This window comes from Mchenga conophoros, linkage group LG18 (assembly GCF_057382185.1).
Source record: "Mchenga conophoros isolate Kocher_MC1m ecotype Shallow Benthic linkage group LG18, M_conophoros_male_GT1.1, whole genome shotgun sequence".
In the NCBI taxonomy this organism is placed as follows: Eukaryota; Metazoa; Chordata; class Actinopteri; order Cichliformes; family Cichlidae; genus Mchenga; species Mchenga conophoros.
Genome location: NC_140543.1, coordinates 1,933,504 through 1,951,958, shown reverse-complemented (window position 1 = coordinate 1,951,958; position 18,455 = coordinate 1,933,504). Strand labels below are relative to the sequence as shown.

Genomic DNA, 18,455 nt, shown 5'->3' with positions numbered 1-18,455 from the left:
AGGAGGTTAAAGTCCTTCACATTTAATAAAACAAACAACATAGAAGAGCTGAGCTTCAGTAAATGAAACATGAATGAAAATGAAACACAAAGAATGTTATGGAACCAGGTATGGCGCGAGGCAGAAACATCCCATTGTGTAGGTTCAGACTTTTTAACTAACAGATGTCAGCGTGTGAGAGTAAACGGCTCTTTTTCCAATCAGCTGAATTCTTCTGGTTCACCACAGGGATGTTGTCTCTCTCCCCTACTGTATATTTTGTACACCAATGACTGTCGGAGTACACAGCCTAACAGGCATTTCATTAAATATGTGGATGACACAGTCATGGTGAAGAATATTCCCATAGGCCTGTTGTGGATGAGTTTGTTTCTTGGTGCGATCGGTCATTCTTAAAGATCAACACCTTGAAAACTGAGGACCTGGTAACTGACTCCAGGAGGACATCCCCCCATCCTGCACTAACAGTAGTAAACAGTGCAGCCATTGAACTGGTGGACAGTTGGAAGTAAGTTTGTTCTCGATCATGCTCTGTCCTTTGAGTCACATCTTGATGCTACAGTGAAAAAGATCCAACAACAGCTGCACGTTTTAAGGAGATTGAAAGTTTTTAATGTTTCATGTGAAATGATGAACCTTTTTTTAAATAAAGGTTTGATTGAATCTGTTTTACTGTTTTGTATCATTGCTTGGTTTGGTGATCAGACTTGGTAACTTGGTTACAATATTTAAGTGCATATTAGAAGTCATTGTCCATTTGGCCCAGCTGGTTCCATTTTCTATTTTTCTTTTATGATTAAAAAGACAAATTAGGAAGATTTTTTTTTAACATTTCTTTGATGGACATTTGAACCGACAGGCGTCACACGCTGTTTCACCACAGAGTTTAATCCTTCAGTCAATTCAAATCTACCAGCTTGTTTGCAAATCTGCTGCTCCACACACACACAAATAACTTATTTTACTTTTTATTGCTAGTTTTTAAGTCTCTCTTCATGTATTGTGTTGTAATTCCTGTGTACTGGCTTTGTGAAACATGGATTCATAATGTTAAAGGCATGCTAAACAATAAACCATATATATGTGTGTGTGTGTGTGTGTATATGTGTGTGTGTATATATATACACACACACATATACACACACACACACACACACACATATATATATATAAACACCAGGAGTCAGGTTCTGGAAATTCTTCTGGTGTCTCCACATTTATAGCTCATCTAATCTGGAAACATATCTGACTCTGAGTCTCACTTTTAGCTGAGTGATGGAGAAGTGAGAGAAGTGAGACTCAAAGAGGAGACAGAGGGCGACATCATCCAGTAGGCGGGGCTCTCCTTCTGCACTGTGTTCAACCATTGTGTCAATAATAAGTGCTGCTGTGAAGAGAACAATTCTCAGACTGAATGTTGAACATCAGCTAGTTTCTCCTGTTGATTTAAACCTTGTTGTACAGATGGAACATTGGCTGTGGATTATTCTTGCTGCTCTTTTCTTTGGTGAGATACAAACATCAACATGTTTCCTCTGCTTAAATAAATGTGTGAGTCTGATTAATGGTGAGTTTTTAATCATGTTTATTGATCCATCTCTTCCTCTGCATGTTCTGTTCTTCCTCAGAGTGTAAAGGAGAAGACAAAGTGATCCAGGAACAAGGAGATGTCATTGCTGCTGAAGGAGACACAGTTACACTTTACTGCAAATACGAAACAACTTCTGCATACGCATATTTGTTCTGGTACAAACAGGACGTGAACGACTATCCGAAATATGTTTTACGGCGAGATGCTTCTGGAACTGAAAACGCTCAAGAGTTCCCGAAGGACAGATTTGATGCTGAACTCAACAAGACATCAGTTTCTCTGAAGATCCAGAAGCTTCAGCTGTCTGACTCTGCTGTGTACTACTGTGCTCTGCGGCCCACAGTGACAGGAAACAGCAAAACTCTGTACAAAAACCTTTGGAGCAAAGACAACAGAATACTCCACAACATCCACTAGAGGGAGCCACACACTGTTAAACCTCTGATTCTTGTGTCATTGGACTGATGACAAAGACAACAGAGAAATGAAGCAGTAAAGATCAGAGACAGAGACAGAGCTGCTGTGGAAGCACAGAACTGTTAGAAGAAAAAACCCTTTATTTATAACAAAATGTTTCTAACAGCTTTGAACATCTACAGTTTGTTCATGTCTCCTTTAAAACTCAAACAGTTAAAAAAAAGAAGAAAAAGGAAAAATTAAAGCTGTTTTAAAGAAATTAAATTCTTTGACACTTTCAACGCTCCAAAATCTGAACCCACAATTCACAAATAACCACGAGACGGAAAAACAAGAACACACATTTCTATCAGTGAGAGATTGTCTCATACCTGCTGGTTTAAATGACACTCAGACGCACACAGAAACCAAAGTAACGATGAAAAGGTTTGTGTGACTGTTACAGCTGCTGTTCGAAAACTGCAGATGGATGACACCAGGTGAAAAACTACTTCTCCACTTCAATATTTACACCACCATTATAAATTTAAAATGTCAGAAAATGATCCAAAAGCTGCTGGAGAAAATCACTGAAAACGTGTTGAACGTACAAATAACTGGAATCTCTGAGAGGTCGATATAATGCTATTAGAAAAGTTAAAGTCCTTTTCCAGAGTGTCAAAGAAATCTCCCAAAACAAGAAATTAGGATAAAAAAAATGAAAGAACAAAATCACAGGATGCGGCCCCGAGGCAGATCCAGAACAATTACACCTCTCGCCTGACTTGGGAATACCCGAGTGTTCCCCCGAAGGAGGTCTGAGCTTCTCTGCTCAGGCTACTGTCCCAAACCCAGCAGCAGAAGATGGATGAACTCAGTCCTGCTGGTCAGTCAGACAGGTTCTCAGTGCATCCAACCAACCACAGCAAGAAGACTTTAAACATGGCTTTCTCCAAAAGGAAAAGGAATCTAACATGTAATATATTCTAAAAGACGCGTTATGTTTTCATTAGGGCAGTGGTTCTTAAAATGTGGTATGCGTACCACTGGTGACACATGTTAAAAACACAACAGCCTTAATAAATGCAGAGTAGTTTGTTCATACGTCATCACTTAAAGGTTGGATATCCCACCTGCTGAGAATGTTTTAATGCAGTACAGTTGTTATTGTCACCTGTCACATCCTGTTTATGACAGTTCTAATAAATAACATTCATATAAGAAACTGCATGTGGTGTTTAATAGGTGTATACTACTGTACTCTAATGTTGGTCAAAGGCTGGTAATTTAAGAGCCATATATTTTATGTGGTGGTACTCACTGTGAAAAGAAACCCTGCATTAGAGAAACAAAGCTTCATCGCAGAACGGAAAATCAAAATCAAATGAAGAACACAGTTTTACACGTGACAACATCAAAATAGTTGTTGGTAGATACTTGTTTTCTCCACAAAACTTTCAGCACTGCAGCTTCTGCTGGTTGTGTGTTTTCATGTGAAACAACAAATGATGACTCTGGCGGAACATTTTCCCACAGGTTTTACAGTGATACGGCTTCTCTCCCGTGTGGATCGCGTTGTGGCTTTTTAGCGATGTTGACAGAGTAAATCTTTCCCCGCAGGTCTCGCAAACATACGGTTTCTCTCCTGTGTGCGTTCTCATGTGGCGCAGCAGGTTACTGCGTTTAATGAACGTTTTCCCACATAACTGGCAAGAATGAGGCCTCTCTCCTGTGTGGATCACTTTGTGTAATTTAAGTGACGATGATTCGGAAAAACATTTCCCACAGTGATCGCACTGGTGCGGCTTCTCTCCTCTGTGGCTTCGCATGTGGCCCAACAAATGACTACTCTGACTGAAAGTCTTTTCACACATTGTGCAGGAATACGGCCTCTCACCGGTGTGGATTCTCAGGTGGATCATCAGATTCCCGCGTTGCCTAAAAGTTTTGCCACATATGTGGCAGGAAAACAACCTCTCTCCTGTGTGGACAGTCATGTGGCGCAGCAAAGTGCTCTTCTGAGCAAAACTTTTCTCACATGTATTACAGGTGAATGGTTTCTCACCTGTGTGGATTTTGTAATGCTCCTTCATTTGGCACTTTTTCTTAAAAGACTTTCCACAAATGTCACACTGGAGAGATTTTCGACCCGTGTCAGTGTTACACCGACTCGCTGATGGTGGGAATTCTTCAGAATTGTTGCTCTGACTTCTGTTTACATGAAGTTTTGACTCTGGATTTCCAGAGTCTGAATCGCCCTTCTTCCCTCCTTCCTGATCTCGGCTCTCAGCTGCAGCAGAGCCGTGAGTGAGGAGCTGGTCACGGTTTGCTTCTGATTCACTGTGGTCACTTTTGCTGTGAGCAGGAGTCACCGTAGAAGTTTTCGTCTCTGTCACTACGGACTGCTCTCCCTCCTGACTGCTGCAGAGTTTGTTCTGTTCCTCTGTGCGCTGTGGAGGTTCTGGTTCCCCCTGGTCCAATCTGGAGCTCCTGTCCTGGTTCCTGAGCTGCTGCTGTGGGAGGTCTGCAGGGACAATAGGAGCCCAGAAAAAGAAAAGCAGTGAAATACATTGTTCCTTTAATCATGTTCGGGGTAATGAACATGCTGTATCATCTTTAGGTGGAAACTAGCGAGCTAACTCCCTGCTAACTTCGAACTCGGTTAAACTTCATAAATTCTGTTTTCGTGGATGCCTGAATGTTAAACTTAACTGTTACAGCTGATAGAGCAGCTGTAACAGTTTTATTAAAGATTAAAGGATTTAGACAGTTTGTAACTCTGTGACGTCGCAGTGATCGTTTGACCCGGAAGACAGCTACAGTCTGACTGGAATCACTCTACAAGAGATTGTTGAAGGTCTCAAATAACTGCTGTCTATTTTATCAATGCAGACTAACAGCTAACACGTCTCCACCAGTTTAAATGAGGCTTTGTTGGTGGATTTATTCTGTTTATATTCTGAAAGAACAGGAAGGTTACTGAGTGCAAATGTAATCCGGTCTTTAAGTCTGACGTCACCAGCCGTGTCTGTGCTCAAACTGCGCTGCAGGTCCATAAATCAAACGATCACTGAGAGTTACAAACGGTCTAAAGTCTTTAGACCGATTGTAACTCTCACTGACGTCATATATACACATCTTACTATATGTATCAGAATCAGAATACTTTATTCATCCCGAGGGAAATTAGGGGTTACAGCAGGCAGCACGCTAATGGCGCATGCGCACTCAACTAAAATGTACTAGAGCTTTTCTATATTTTCATCCTGTGTCGCGCCAACTGTAATGAAACTGTGTGCCTTGTACACTTGCTGTACACTGAATGACAACAAAAGCATGTCTTTAAGCACCAAGCCAACAACATTAACCAAACAACACTCGTAGGTTTGCAGCTGACATGGATCCACTCGTTTTATACATACTTTGAGTCTAATGCTGAAACTCTTTAATTATAACAATACTTCATGGTATTTCTCTCTGAAAAATAACTGCAGCTGCATCATAAATTGTGTAACAGGGCTCTGATTAGGACCAGACCATCAGAGTGAGACTCACCTGTTCTGTGCACATCTGTCTCAGCACTGGTGGTGACATCCAGCTCTCTGGGCTGATGGTTGATGTCTTTCTCGATCTGGGTAGAATTATTTAAAACTTTGAATGCTTCTCTGGATTCAGTCCCAACAAACACACTGGAGTCAGAGTGAGTGGCGTTACTGAGGTCACTTTCCTCGTAAGTAGCAGTCACCGTAAAGGTATCCGTCTCCTCCTCCAGTCCCAGCTGCTCTCCCTCCTGACTGCTGCACAGTTCCTCCTGTTGCTCTTTAATCTGTGGAGGTTCTGGTTCCCCCTGGTCCAATCTGGAGCTCCTGTCCTGGTTCCTGAGCTGCTGCTGTGGGAGGTCTGCAGGGACAATAGGAGCCCAGAAAAAGAAAAGCAGTGAAATACATTGTTCCTTTAATCATGTTCGGGGTAATGAACATGCTGTATCATCTTTAGGTGGAAACTAGCGAGCTAACTCCCTGCTAACTTCGAACTCGGTTAAACTTCATAAATTCTGTTTTCGTGGATGCCTGAATGTTAAACTTAACTGTTACAGCTGATAGAGCAGCTGTAACAGTTTTATTAAAGATTAAAGGATTTAGACAGTTTGTAACTCTGTGACGCCGCAGTGATCGTTTGACCCGGAAGACAGCTACAGTCTGACTGGAATCACTCTACAAGAGATTGTTGAAGGTCTCAAATAACTGCTGTCTATTTTATTAATGCAGACTAACAGCTAACACGTCTCCACCAGTTTAAATGAGGCTTTGTTGGTGGATTTATTCTGTTTATATTCTGAAAGAACAGGAAGGTTACTGAGTGCAAATGTAATCCGGTCTTAAAGTCTGACGTCACCAGCCGTGTCTGCGCTCAAACTGCGCTGCAGGTCCATAAATCAAACGATCACTGAGAGTTACAACTCTCATTGTAACTCTCACTGACGTCATATATACACATCTTACTATATGTACTAGAGCTTTTCTATATTTTCATCCTGTGTCGCGCCAACTGTAATGAAACTGTGTGCCTTGTACACTTGCTGTACACTGAATGACAACAAAAGCATGTCTTTAAGCACCAAGCCAACAACATTAACCAAACAACACTCGTAGGTTTGCAGCTGACATGGATCCACTCGTTTTATACATACTTTGAGTCTAATGCTGAAACTCTTTAATTATAACAATACTTCATGGTATTTCTCTCTGAAAAATAACTGCAGCTGCATCATAAATTGTGTAACAGGGCTCTGATTAGGACCAGACCATCAGAGTGAGACTCACCTGTTCTGTGCACATCTGTCTCAGCACTGGTGGTGACGTCCAGCTCTCTGGGCTGATGGTTGATGTCTTTCTCGATCTGGGTAGAATTATTTAAAACTTTGAATGCTTCTCTGGATTCAGTCCCAACAAACACACTGGAGTCAGAGTGAGTGGCGTTACTGAGGTCACTTTCCTCGTAAGTAGCAGTCACCGTAAAGGTATCCGTCTCCTCCTCCAGTCCCAGCTGCTCTCCCTCCTGACTGCTGCACAGTTCCTCCTGTTGCTCTTTAATCTGTGGAGGTTCTGGTTCCTCCTGCTCCACACTGGAGCTCCTCTCCTGGTCCCAGAGCTGCTGCTCAGGGAGAACCTCCTCCTCTCTGCAGAGGAGTCGCAGTGGGAGGTCTGGAAGTAGAAAAGGACACAAAAAAGAAATAAATAATATTATAAAAAGGCAAATACTCCGACACACACACACACAAGCTTTCAAAGTTACTACACGGAGAAAAGCCAAAACAGAGAATACACGCGTGCTGAAAAAAGGCCTCTGAGTCGCTTATAGTGTGTCTATACTGCACAATGTACACATGTGGATAACACGGGTCGGTTATGTAGAAGAAGAAGAGGAATTCTGGAGTAAGTTGGATGAAGCAGTACTGAGTGTCTGCAGGGGGAGAGAGAGTTCAACAAACATGTAAGTGAAGGGAGGAGAGGTGATGAGGAGGCGCTGGGTAGGAGTGCCTTTAAAGAAAGGATAGAAAAGGTTGTGTTGAACTTTAACAAGAGGGAGGAACACAGAGGGATGTATGAGACTGCAGGAAGGTGCACACAGGTGAACTCCATCTTATACAGAAGGTGAAATCTGAAGGAGACATAGCTGGGGGCATCAGATGGAAGTCTGCAAGATAACTTTGGAAATCAATAAGAGGAAGTGAGAGAAGACAGAGGAAGGGAATAAATGGTGGAAGCTGCTCCGAGCTCAGGAGGAGCTGAGACGGACTCCGAGTGGCAGGGAAGAGTTCCCAGACGACTGGAAAGCACAGCTGACATGCTGAGGGAAACTCTCAGGAAGGGTTTGTGTATAGTACATATTGTGTATCTGTACAGAGGAGAGAGAAGGAGGAGGTTTGCTGGAAAGAGGGAAAATTTCTCCTGGAGCAAATATTCCGTCATACCAGAAAGTGTTTTGGAAAAGAGAGCGAAAAGGTCATGTGTTCTCCTGTGTGGACGGAGCAGGAAGGAGGCGCTGTTGTTGTCTCAGCTAAATGAGTGAGTGTGTCAGTACATACGATTAAAACTTAAGCACCAATGTCTTTAAAACAAACCCCAAAACACAGCCACTGATGTACAACACAGAACAGAGAAACTCCTTCTGATTGGTCAGCATTTACGTCACAGACACAAACTGTGATTGGACACTTTGAGTGCATCCAACAATCCACAGCAGAAACACACTGACTGTGATCCAGGGCAGCACGGTGCTGTGGTGGGTAGCACTGTTGCCTCACAGCAAGACGCTCCTGAGTTTGAATCCACCCCCTGCTCACGGCCCTGTGTGGAGTTAGCATGTTCTCCCCGTGTTTGAGTGGGTTCTCTGGATCCCTCCCAGTCCAAACACGTGCACTTAGTGGGGTTAGGTTAACTGGTGATGCTAAACGGCCTGCCCAGGGTGTACCTCTCCTGTGGTAGCCGAGATACGAATGAAATGAATGAAACTCTCCTGCTTCATAATGACGACACAGTCCGGACAAAGAGCAACCAGAAGCTTTTCTACAACTTTACACGACAAAGAGTTGAGCTGACAGACCTCAGCAGAAAAGCAGACACGCGGTTAAAACTGGGCTTCTTTGTTTTTTCTCTCATATGCGGATTAAATGCGTAGTTAAACTTTCCAGGGGCAGGAGGACGCTCACCGGGCCGGTGTTCCAGATCTACTGGCGTTTAGATCAACTGGCGTTGGTCGAACAGATGTGTGGCAGTCTTGCGTTTCAGGAGCTGCTACCGACAAACCAGCAAAAAAAACACCAAATGTGTCACCTGTGACACTTGTGAGGTTGTCTCAAACACACTCCGTCAGTCGTGATGCTGTTGAACAACAAAATGTTTAAAATGTGGCGAGTTTACCTGGTGATATCCTCACGCGCGCCGCGATCGCGAAAACAGCAAACAAGTAACACCACGCCGATGTTGTTCACAGGACAGCAAGAGTAAAGATCGGGAGACTCTTGTCGTCGTCATCGTTCCCCTCGCACGGTTTATTTCTCCGGTTTCAGCGTTTTTGCTTCACAACTACAGCGAGCAGTTTACTTTGTGCACTAACATGGACTCGAGTCAACCAGCGCCACCTCTGGCCACGTGCCACAGCCTACAGCCAGATCAGCCTGTGACACACATCTGCACCACGTTTGAATTCGTGTCATGCACATTTGTACCTTTCAATTGTGTCTGTTTGTGCGTCATGCAAATAAACCTTTGACAAGAATGAAATGACACTAACATTTCACTAGTGTTGTAACATCACATGTCGTTAGCGTAGTCTGTCTGTGTCTTTTCTCTGCGAACAAACATGTTAGAGTTGGTTGTTATATACAGTCTGTATAAGTGTGGTCAATCTAAGAAACATGTGTAAGGAGATGGCAGTTACTGTGAATGTACAGCAGGTGATCAGTAATAAACAGTCAGACAATGACTCTGACAATCTCATTCAATCTTGCAGACTGATTGCACCTTCTGTGGAAAGTGGTACCACACAGTGTGTGTGGACGTCCCCTGTGCAGAAGGCGACTACAAATGTTGTGGGTGCTAAATAAACAGAAACAAATGATCCCTGTTGTCTTTGCTTACTGATTGTTTTCAGTGTTGACAATCCACATTGCTGCCATTGCATCTTTCAACATGTTTGTGGGTAGATTTGGATGTACCAGGGTTTAGTGCAGCCACTCAGCCTCTACTCATCATAGCAGCAGGTGCAGATGTGTCACAAGTTAATCTAGTAGTGGGCTATGGTAGCAGTGGACTGAGCTCCATTTGAAACTGCTCCAGCTGCTGTGTGATAGTGGATCTGCTACAAATTGAAGATCATAAGCAAGTTTTGGAAATGAACCCTTGTACTATGTTGAAGAACAAAAAGTGACATTGATTTTGTTGCAGGTCATTTTGACCCGTACTGTGTAAATCCACTCAGAATTATCCAAAAACTGCAATAAAACAATAGCAACTTTATTTCCCATCAGATAAACATGTAGAACACAGACATACAACAGTTAGACTTTCCATAACTATTTTAGGAACAGTTTGGTTTTTCGTTCTTACAAACACATTTCTGTTGAACTTGCCCAACGTTCTCAGTTTTTCAATGCTCAACATTTTCAGTTTTGTCCACATGATGGACAGAATGTAACTGTGTGCTTTCTGCAGATGTGCTTCTTGCATTTCTCACAAAACGTGCTTGTTTTCAAACAGGAATCTTCCTAACTAAGATTTAAAACAAAAGATTTCTACGTCTCCTCCAGTCTCACAAACAGATGACAAACCAAGCGACACACCTGAGTCACTGACTTTCTTAAATCCACTCACTCTCACTGGCTGTTTATTACTAATCACTGTGTAACTGCTGTGAATTCACAGTAACTGCCGTCTCCTTACAAATCTTCATTAGATTGACCACACTTATACAGACTGTATATAACTCCAGCCATGTTGATGGGTTGCCTATATTGGCTGGAAATATTCATTTCCAGGTAAAAGACACAGACAGACGATGCTTACAGGATGTGATGTGACAACACTAATGAAATATCGATGTGTCATATTTGTCCAAGGCGTATTTCATTGTTATGGAAAAAGAGAATATCAAAATCATGATGACCAATTGGAGTGGTGATTTCTATGACTTTGTGTATATAATTTGGAATTTTGTACAAATGTAGGCCAATAAGGAATATATGATATCATTTCATTCATTTCAAAGGTTTATTTGCATGACGCACAAACAGACACAATTGAAAGGTACAAATGTGCATGACACGAATTCAAACGTGGTGCAGATGTGTGTCACAGGCTGATCTGGCTGTAGGCTGTGGCACTTGGCCAGAGGTGGCGCTGGTTGACTCGAGTCCATGTTAGTGCACAAAGTAAACTGCTCGCTGTAGTTGTGAAGCAAAAACGCTGAAACCGGAGAAATAAACCGTGCGAGGGGAACGATAACGACGACAAGAGTCTCCCGATCGTTGACTCTTGCTGTCCTGTGAACAACATCGGCGTGGTGTTACTTGTTTGCTGTTTTCGCGATCGCGTCGCGCGTGAGGATATCACCAGGTAAACTCGCCACATTTTTAAACATTTTGTTGTTCAACAGCATCAAGACTGACGGAGTGTGTTTGAGACAACCTCACAAGTGTCACAGATGACACATTTGGCGTTTTTTTGCTGGTTTGTCGGTAGCAGCTCCTGAAACGCAAGACTGCCACACATCTGTTCGACCAACGCCAGTTGATCTAAACGCCAGTAGATCTGGAACACCGGCCCACTGAAGGTCAAAGTGCGCTGTTTGTGGTCCACGGAAGAACATCGGTTTGTGTGACTGAATCCAGCCCACCAGAGGGACACTCACCTGTCCTGTGCAGCTTGATTTGGGGTTTCCAGGTGATATCCAGCAGTCTGCGCTGACGGTCGATCTCTTCCTCGTACTGGACGATCGTTTTTTCAAACTCCAAGAATATTTGTTCAGCAGCAGCAGTTAGTCGCTCGTTGATGAACTCTCTCAGATACTGAACTGAAGGCATCGTTGCTGCCGCGGCTCACACACAACTATACACTCTGCTACCTTCGAACTTTACTGACCCCGACACCTGTGGAAAGTTAAGGCTACTTCAGCTTTTTCCTGTTTACTTCCGCCTGGTGTCACATAGGGAAGTTCCGGCGGTGGAGGGCGGCTAACTTTCGTTCCGCTGTTGTCACATCGCTCTCACAGAAAACTTCATGTTTGATCTGAACAGTGATTTCAATCACAAAGGGACGACACAGCAGACGGACCCACAAATCTCACCAGCAGGTCTGCCTTCGTGGTTCCTCCGGGTTCAGTGACCGTTTTACCCACAACACAAACCGTTACCATGACTACCATTAATAGATGTCCAGCCCTCTATTTTAAAGTTTGGCATTAAATTATTTTTGGGTCTGTTTGGCTGAAATAATGTTATAATTCACTAATACTGGTTTTTGCACGACTCCAATCAGTGACAACACTCACATATAAATACATCTGTCTGCTTGCTTTCTTTGCTTAGTAGTAGTAGTAGTAATAATAATAATAATAATAATAATAATAATAATAATGACATTATTGTACATGTCTTGATGCATTCTCCCTGCCATCACCACTGATCAATGGTGAAGACTGTTTGCATATTAATGATCATGAAACTGACCTCACAGCTCGTTGCTGGTCAAATTCAAATTTAAATTCAAATTTTATTTGTCACGTACACAGTCATACACAGTACGATATGCAGTGAAATGCTTAGACAACTGATCGTGACCTAAAGAAAAAAAAAGGAAAAGGCTATGAATAAGATAGGAAATAAATATGAAAAATTAAAAAGGGTAAATTTAACTAGGAAGGAATAAAATATAAATTAAGGTTAAAAATGAAATAACTGTACAACACAAATTAGAATGAAGGGTAAATTTAACTGGGAAAGAATAAGATAAAATATATAAATTAAAGTTAAATAAAATAACTGTACAACAAAATACACAATACACAATATAGAACTATATAAGAATGTATGAAGAAATATAAATAAATATATACACAATAACAGCAGCTGTACAAGTATTAACTGGAAATGAAGAATATAGTGACCAGTGTTGTGCAATCCACATTATGTCTTGTGCAGTGCAAATATGCTTAAAGTGATTTAAGTGATGAAGTGAAAACAATGTCCAGAAAGTCCAGTGTGTGTGTAAGAACTGTATGTGTGGGTCAGTACTGTGTGGTGGTGTGATTGAGAGACCGTATCGCCTGCAGGAAGAAGCTCCTCCTCAGTCTCTCTGTGTTGGTCTTCAGGGAGCGGAATCGCTTTCCTGACGCTGCTGGTGTCAGTCGCTGTGCAAAGGTACAGTTTATTGGCTGGAAGCCTGCAGTCAGCTAAGACTGAACGAGTTACCTGAATTAGTGACAAAACTTTTCTCCCACTGAAACACTTCCTGGGGTCATTGTTATACAGCTTTTTTGTTATTTCTTTATGACTCAAAAACAAAACAAACAAGAAAATAAAGAGTGTGTCTTCAAACTTCACACTGATCTGAACCCAAATAAAGGAAACAATAACAGATAATGAAAATCCTATTGGTGTAATCACTTATCATCAAAGATGGGCAGTAATGCGTTACTGTAATCCGATTACTTTTTTTAAGTAAGGTGGATGTGTAAAGCGCTTTGGGGTCGTTAGGGACTAGTAAAAGCATTTAAAGCGTGGAAGTACTGACCTTACTTTGAGTTAGATTCTGTAAAAAGTGACAAAAACATTAGCGTCTGCTGTTCACTGTGTGAAAGATCTATCACTTTATCACCTCTTCAGGCTGTAAATCGTGTTTTTAAAAAGTAACTAAGTAATTAATTACTTTCGAAAATAAGTAATCTGTAAAGTAACAGGATTACCTTTTTGGGGAAGTAATCAGTAATTAGTTACTGATTACTTTTTTCAAGTAACTTGACCAAGATTGCTTATCACACAAAAACATGAAACAGGTAAATATTAAATTATATGTTAAAAATGTGTGTTATTTACAGCATAAATTTGATATAAATGTTGAGTCAGGACTTCAGCATCTTGACGAGGAATGAGCATGAAGGGAAGAACATTTTCTAACGTTTCTGCTCAACGAATGTCAGCAAACACTCATGTTTGTGTCTGCCAGATAAAGGTCCAGCTGCTGTGTGATGTGACTGAGAGAAAGATGTAAGAAGGATAGCAGAGGAAGAAGAGAGGTGAGATTAAGGGTAAGGATGCCCAGTAAGATTTGATAAACAAACAAAAAACTATACAAACAATAATGAATGAATGAAACTCGAGCTGTGAGTGATCTTTGATCAGGTTCTCTTTGTTTGAGAGATGCTGTCAGTGTGTTTCTGACTGCGCTGTACCTTCATGATCATCCTAGATCATGAAGTTACAGAGTTTGTCAGCTGTGACGAAACAAAGAAGAGTCCAGTTTAGAGGCAGCACTGTTACTCTCCAGACAAGCTGAGAGCAACAATTCTTCTCGTTTTAACAATATCCAAGAAAACAACCAGAGTTCTTCATCTCTCACTTGGAAGTAGCAAATATAACCACACAAAGAACCAGGAAATCATTATATTTACTGTCAGGTTTAACTAATGAAGAAGCTCCTTTGTGTTTTCTCTTGTCCAGCTGTCATTTCTCATGGTGTACAGGGTCTTAGTCTTGATGCATTCTCATCCACCTAAGTAAATCTCCAAAAGTTGGAGAATTTGCATAATCATGATGGAGCTGACCTCCCCTTCAGTAGCTAATTTCAATGCAAATGTGCTGTTTATAAGGTTGGGGAAACCTGCAGTCAGCTGAGACTGAAGAAGTCACCTGGATGAGTGACGAAACGTTTCTCCAGCTGAAGACGTCCAGATGAACAGAATCAACTTTTGGAGATCAGCCTTAGGTCAGTATCCTCTGATCTGAGGACGTGATGGCTGCAGTTACAGCCACACAGTGGTAATATCCACCAAATATTAGTGTAGAGGCTTATATGTAACACTGCTAACTAGCAGAGCTGCTCTGGGCAGCGTTATGGCACGATAATCTTAAGGGAGAATAAAAAGTCGACACACATATCTCATTCCTGACGGAGGACTCTCCCACTACACCTCTCCAGTGCATTCACAGAGTCGTTGCATGGTAAGACCTGGATGGGAAGTGGGCGGAGCCTTTTACCGTCATTTTATTACGGCGCAAAGTACAAACACCTGTGGACACACAATCCAACACCCCCACTTGTACACAGGTTGGGGAAAAACAATCCTCCGGAAAAAACATCTTACATTCCAAACACAAATACAGAGAATTTTTCTAACTTAGACTTTGAAACTGGTTTCGTCATCATATCTGCTACCATTGACTCAGTTGGACAGTAATCAATGAGCACTTTCCTTTCATGTACAGCTGACCTTATAAAATGATATTTCACATCAATGTGTTTACATCTTTGTCTGTTCACTGGATTTTTTGACAAAGCGATTGTTCCCTGATTGTCCTCCAATATCATAGGTATTTCATACTCCAACTCATCAAGATCTTGAATCAAATAAGTCAAATACATACATTCCTGAACTGTTGCTGCTAATGCCATGTATTCGGCTTCACATGTTGATAGTGCTGTAGTTGTCTGCTTTTTGGTTTTCCATGATATCAAAAGACCATTTTCATTTAGGCTTACACAATAACCTGTCATACTGCGTCTATCAGAAACATCGGATGCCCAATCTGCATCACTGTATGCTTGTAGACCTAGTTTTCCACTTGAACATTTCCTAAAACACAGTTCTTTTCCTCGACTACCTTTTAGATACCTCAGAACATGTTTCACTGCTGTCCAATCATCAACAGTTGGCGCATTGAAATGTTGTGACAGTTTGCTGACAACATAGCTTAAATCAGGTCGCGTACAATAGCTCAGATAAATAAGACATCCTACCGCTTCACGATATCTCCTCACATCTGGTAATGTCTCGGATTTATCAGAATGAGTCCATTTCTGTTCACAGGGTGTTAACCTTGGCTTACAGTTTTGCATGTTAAATCTCTTTAAAATGTTCTCAATATATATTTTCTGTGACATTCTGACACATTCTTTTTCTTGAAGAAAATCTATTCCTAGAAAATGGTTAAGTTTCCCCAGATCTTTCATTTGGAATTTAGAAGAGAGCATTTCTTTCATGCCTGAAAGCACATTTTCATTGTTAGCTGCAATGAGTAAATCATCCACCCACACTATGATGATTACTTTTTCACTTTCAGTTTCTTTTGAATACACACAATGATCAGCAATATTTTGTCTAAATCCACAACTGCTTAAATAGTCATGTAAGGTTTGGTTCCAGTTACGACCCGATTGCTTCAGCCCATAAAGTGATTTCTTTAATCTGTACACCAGTTTATTAGTCTCACTTGATTCTGTCTCAAAACCTTCTGGTTGTTGTATATATATTTCTTCATTTATTGGTGCGTGTAGATAGGCGGTTTTTACATCCATCTGGTGAACCAACATATCATCCTGAACCACTTTCTGCATCAAAACTCTCACACTCGATAAGTTAGCAGTCGGTGAAAAAGTCTCCTCATAATCAACTCCTTTTGTTTGACTAAAACCTTTAGCCACAAATCGAGCTTTATATCTGTCTGATCCGTCTGAGTTCTTTTTAACGGCATAAACCCATTTACCCCCCACTGCTTTCTTTCCCTCTGGTAAGGTGGTTAAAGTAAATGTGTCATTCTCCTTAAGGGATTGGATTTCTTCATTCATCGCTTTTTCCCATTCTTTTGACTCACTTGACACAATAGCTTCGCTAAATGATGTGGGTATTTCACACAACAATCTGTAGCAATAATCAACACTGGTTTGCATCTGTTCATTTTCACACTCTTTCACATCCGTGATATAATCACTCAAATAATCAGGTCTCTTTCTGATTCTGGATGGATAACGTGTAGCTCCAGCATCTACTTTATCCTCAGTTTTAACCTCGGACTCAGTTTGACTGCTTTCACTACCATCTGGAATATCCTCATCCTTCGTCTGTTTGGGTTCACCATTTTTTCTGGATTCATAAACCTCATCTTCATACATCTGATCACTCTGTGTTTGTTGATCCATTGTCGCGGGATTTAGTATTTTTATCAATCTGTGCTTTTCAACTTTCCCAGTTTTTGGGAAATAGATCAAATATGCTGGACTATTTTTGTCATATCCCAAGAAAACACCTTTGTCGCATCTTGGATCCAGCTTTCCCCTATTTTGTTTATAAGCATAGCACAATGATCCGAATTTTTTCATTCTAGAAAGATCAGGTCTTTTTCCAGTTAACATCTTATACGCTGTCTGACCTGTGCGTTTGTTAAAACATCGGTTCCGAATCACTCCCGCGGTTTGTACTGCATATGGCCATAAAGACTTTGGCAATTCGCTCTCAACTAACATGCATCTCGCCATGTCAAAAAGTGTACGCCAGTTCCTCTCTGCTGTTCCGTTTTGATGAGGCGAATATGGCGCCGAAGTTTCCTGCCTAATGCCGTGTCTACTTAATAAATCTCTGAACTGTCTGCTTGTAAATTCAGTTCCATTATCAGAACGAATGCACTTGATTTTCCCATATGACGCCACCTCTGCAATAAATCTTTCAGTTGCTTGAGTTGTATCACTTTTGTGTTTCAGATTATATACAAATGTTGCACCTGAATAATCATCAACAAACGACAGAACATACTTAAACTCTTCTTTAGAGTTTGGCGTAATCGGACCAGCTAAATCCGTATGTACCAACTCTAATGCTGCCCTGGCCTTTTCATCTGGTTCTCGGTTCCTAGTTTGAGTAAACTTCCCTTGTATACAGGCTTCACATTGCATGTTTTTGTTGATTTTACCCTTAATTTCCATTCCATCAACGACATTTTGCAGATTTTGAACATCCTCATAATTACAGTGTCCTAGAATTTCATGCCACGTTTGCATATCAAAACATCCATTACATTTCTCTTCAAACTCTTGCACAGTGTTTATAAAGAACAGTCTCTCGTGTTCATATATAGGGAATTTTGTTCCATCAACATGTTTAAGAAAACTGTCCCCGTGTTTGAAAACCACAGTGGCTCCGTTACTAGTAGCTGCTTTTACTGACAAAATGTCCTGTGGAAACGATGGAATGTAGAGTGCTTGTTTCAATGTGACCTTGTGACTGCGTCCTTTACTGTCGATCATACTTATCTCAGCATCTCCTCGCCGCTTTGCAGCTCCTCTGCTCCGCCTTCCGTCAGCCAACTCTACACAATGAGCCTCGGGTCGAAATGTGTCATCAAAAGTCTTAAAACTCTCGATCTTCGTAAAGATATGTGACGTCGCTCCCGTATCCACCAGTAGCTGGTTATTCAGCATCTCTTGGCCGCCGTCCGGGACCCTCTGGGGTTCGGAGCCCGTCCTGAACGCGTAGTCCTTCTCCACAACCCCTCTCGCTTCATCCCGTCTTAGCTTCCTTCTACAGGTCGCATCTTTGTGTGTACTACTCCGGCAAAAACTGCACCATACTCTGGATCGGCACGTTCTTGCAGTGTGTCCCTTTAGTCCACATTTAAAACACACAATCTCATTATTCTTTGATCTTCGGTCATCTGCTCGCCATGAAGTAGAATCCTGGTCTAATTGCACTTTTGTCCTCATTACGTTGTCATCAGTTACAGCCGCATGCATTCTCTCGGTTTCTTCATAACTTCTGAGTTTTACTTTAAACTCTGAAAATGTGATTTTTGCTTCGCTCTGTGTAACGTGCACAATCAGGGGTTTAAACGTCTCTGGTAGACCTTTCATTATCATTGCGATCAGAAGTCCATCAGTTAATGACTCACCCGCATTTTTTAACGCTGTGATAATTGCTTCTG

The 18,455-nt window shown here is 41.5% G+C and overlaps 1 protein-coding gene across 1 annotated transcript; it reads right to left on the bottom strand.

The window, feature by feature from the left end:
• Nucleotides 1-2,128: 2,128 nt before the first annotated feature.
• Nucleotides 2,129-11,896, bottom strand: LOC146552831 (uncharacterized). Its single transcript, XM_085254215.1, has 4 exons — nt 11,399-11,896; nt 6,811-7,191; nt 5,543-5,887; nt 2,129-4,511 (listed from the first exon to the last, which is right to left on the bottom strand). Exons 1-4 carry the CDS (start codon nt 11,568-11,570, stop codon nt 3,445-3,447), a joined length of 1,965 nt encoding a protein of 654 aa, XP_085110341.1. The 5' UTR covers nt 11,571-11,896; the 3' UTR covers nt 2,129-3,444.
• Nucleotides 11,897-18,455: the final 6,559 nt, after the last annotated feature.

Excerpts from the sequence above, each read along its gene's own strand:
- LOC146552831 (XM_085254215.1), bottom strand. The coding sequence starts at position 11,570 with ATGCCTTCAGTTCAGTATCTGAGAGAGTTCATCAACGAGCGACTAACT. Across the intron at positions 7,192-11,398 it reads AATCAAGCTGCACAGGACAG|ACCTCCCACTGCGACTCCTC; the intron begins GTGAGTGTCCCT and ends TTCTACTTCCAG. Across the intron at positions 4,512-5,542 it reads GACAGATGTGCACAGAACAG|ACCTCCCACAGCAGCAGCTC; the intron begins GTGAGTCTCACT and ends TTGTCCCTGCAG.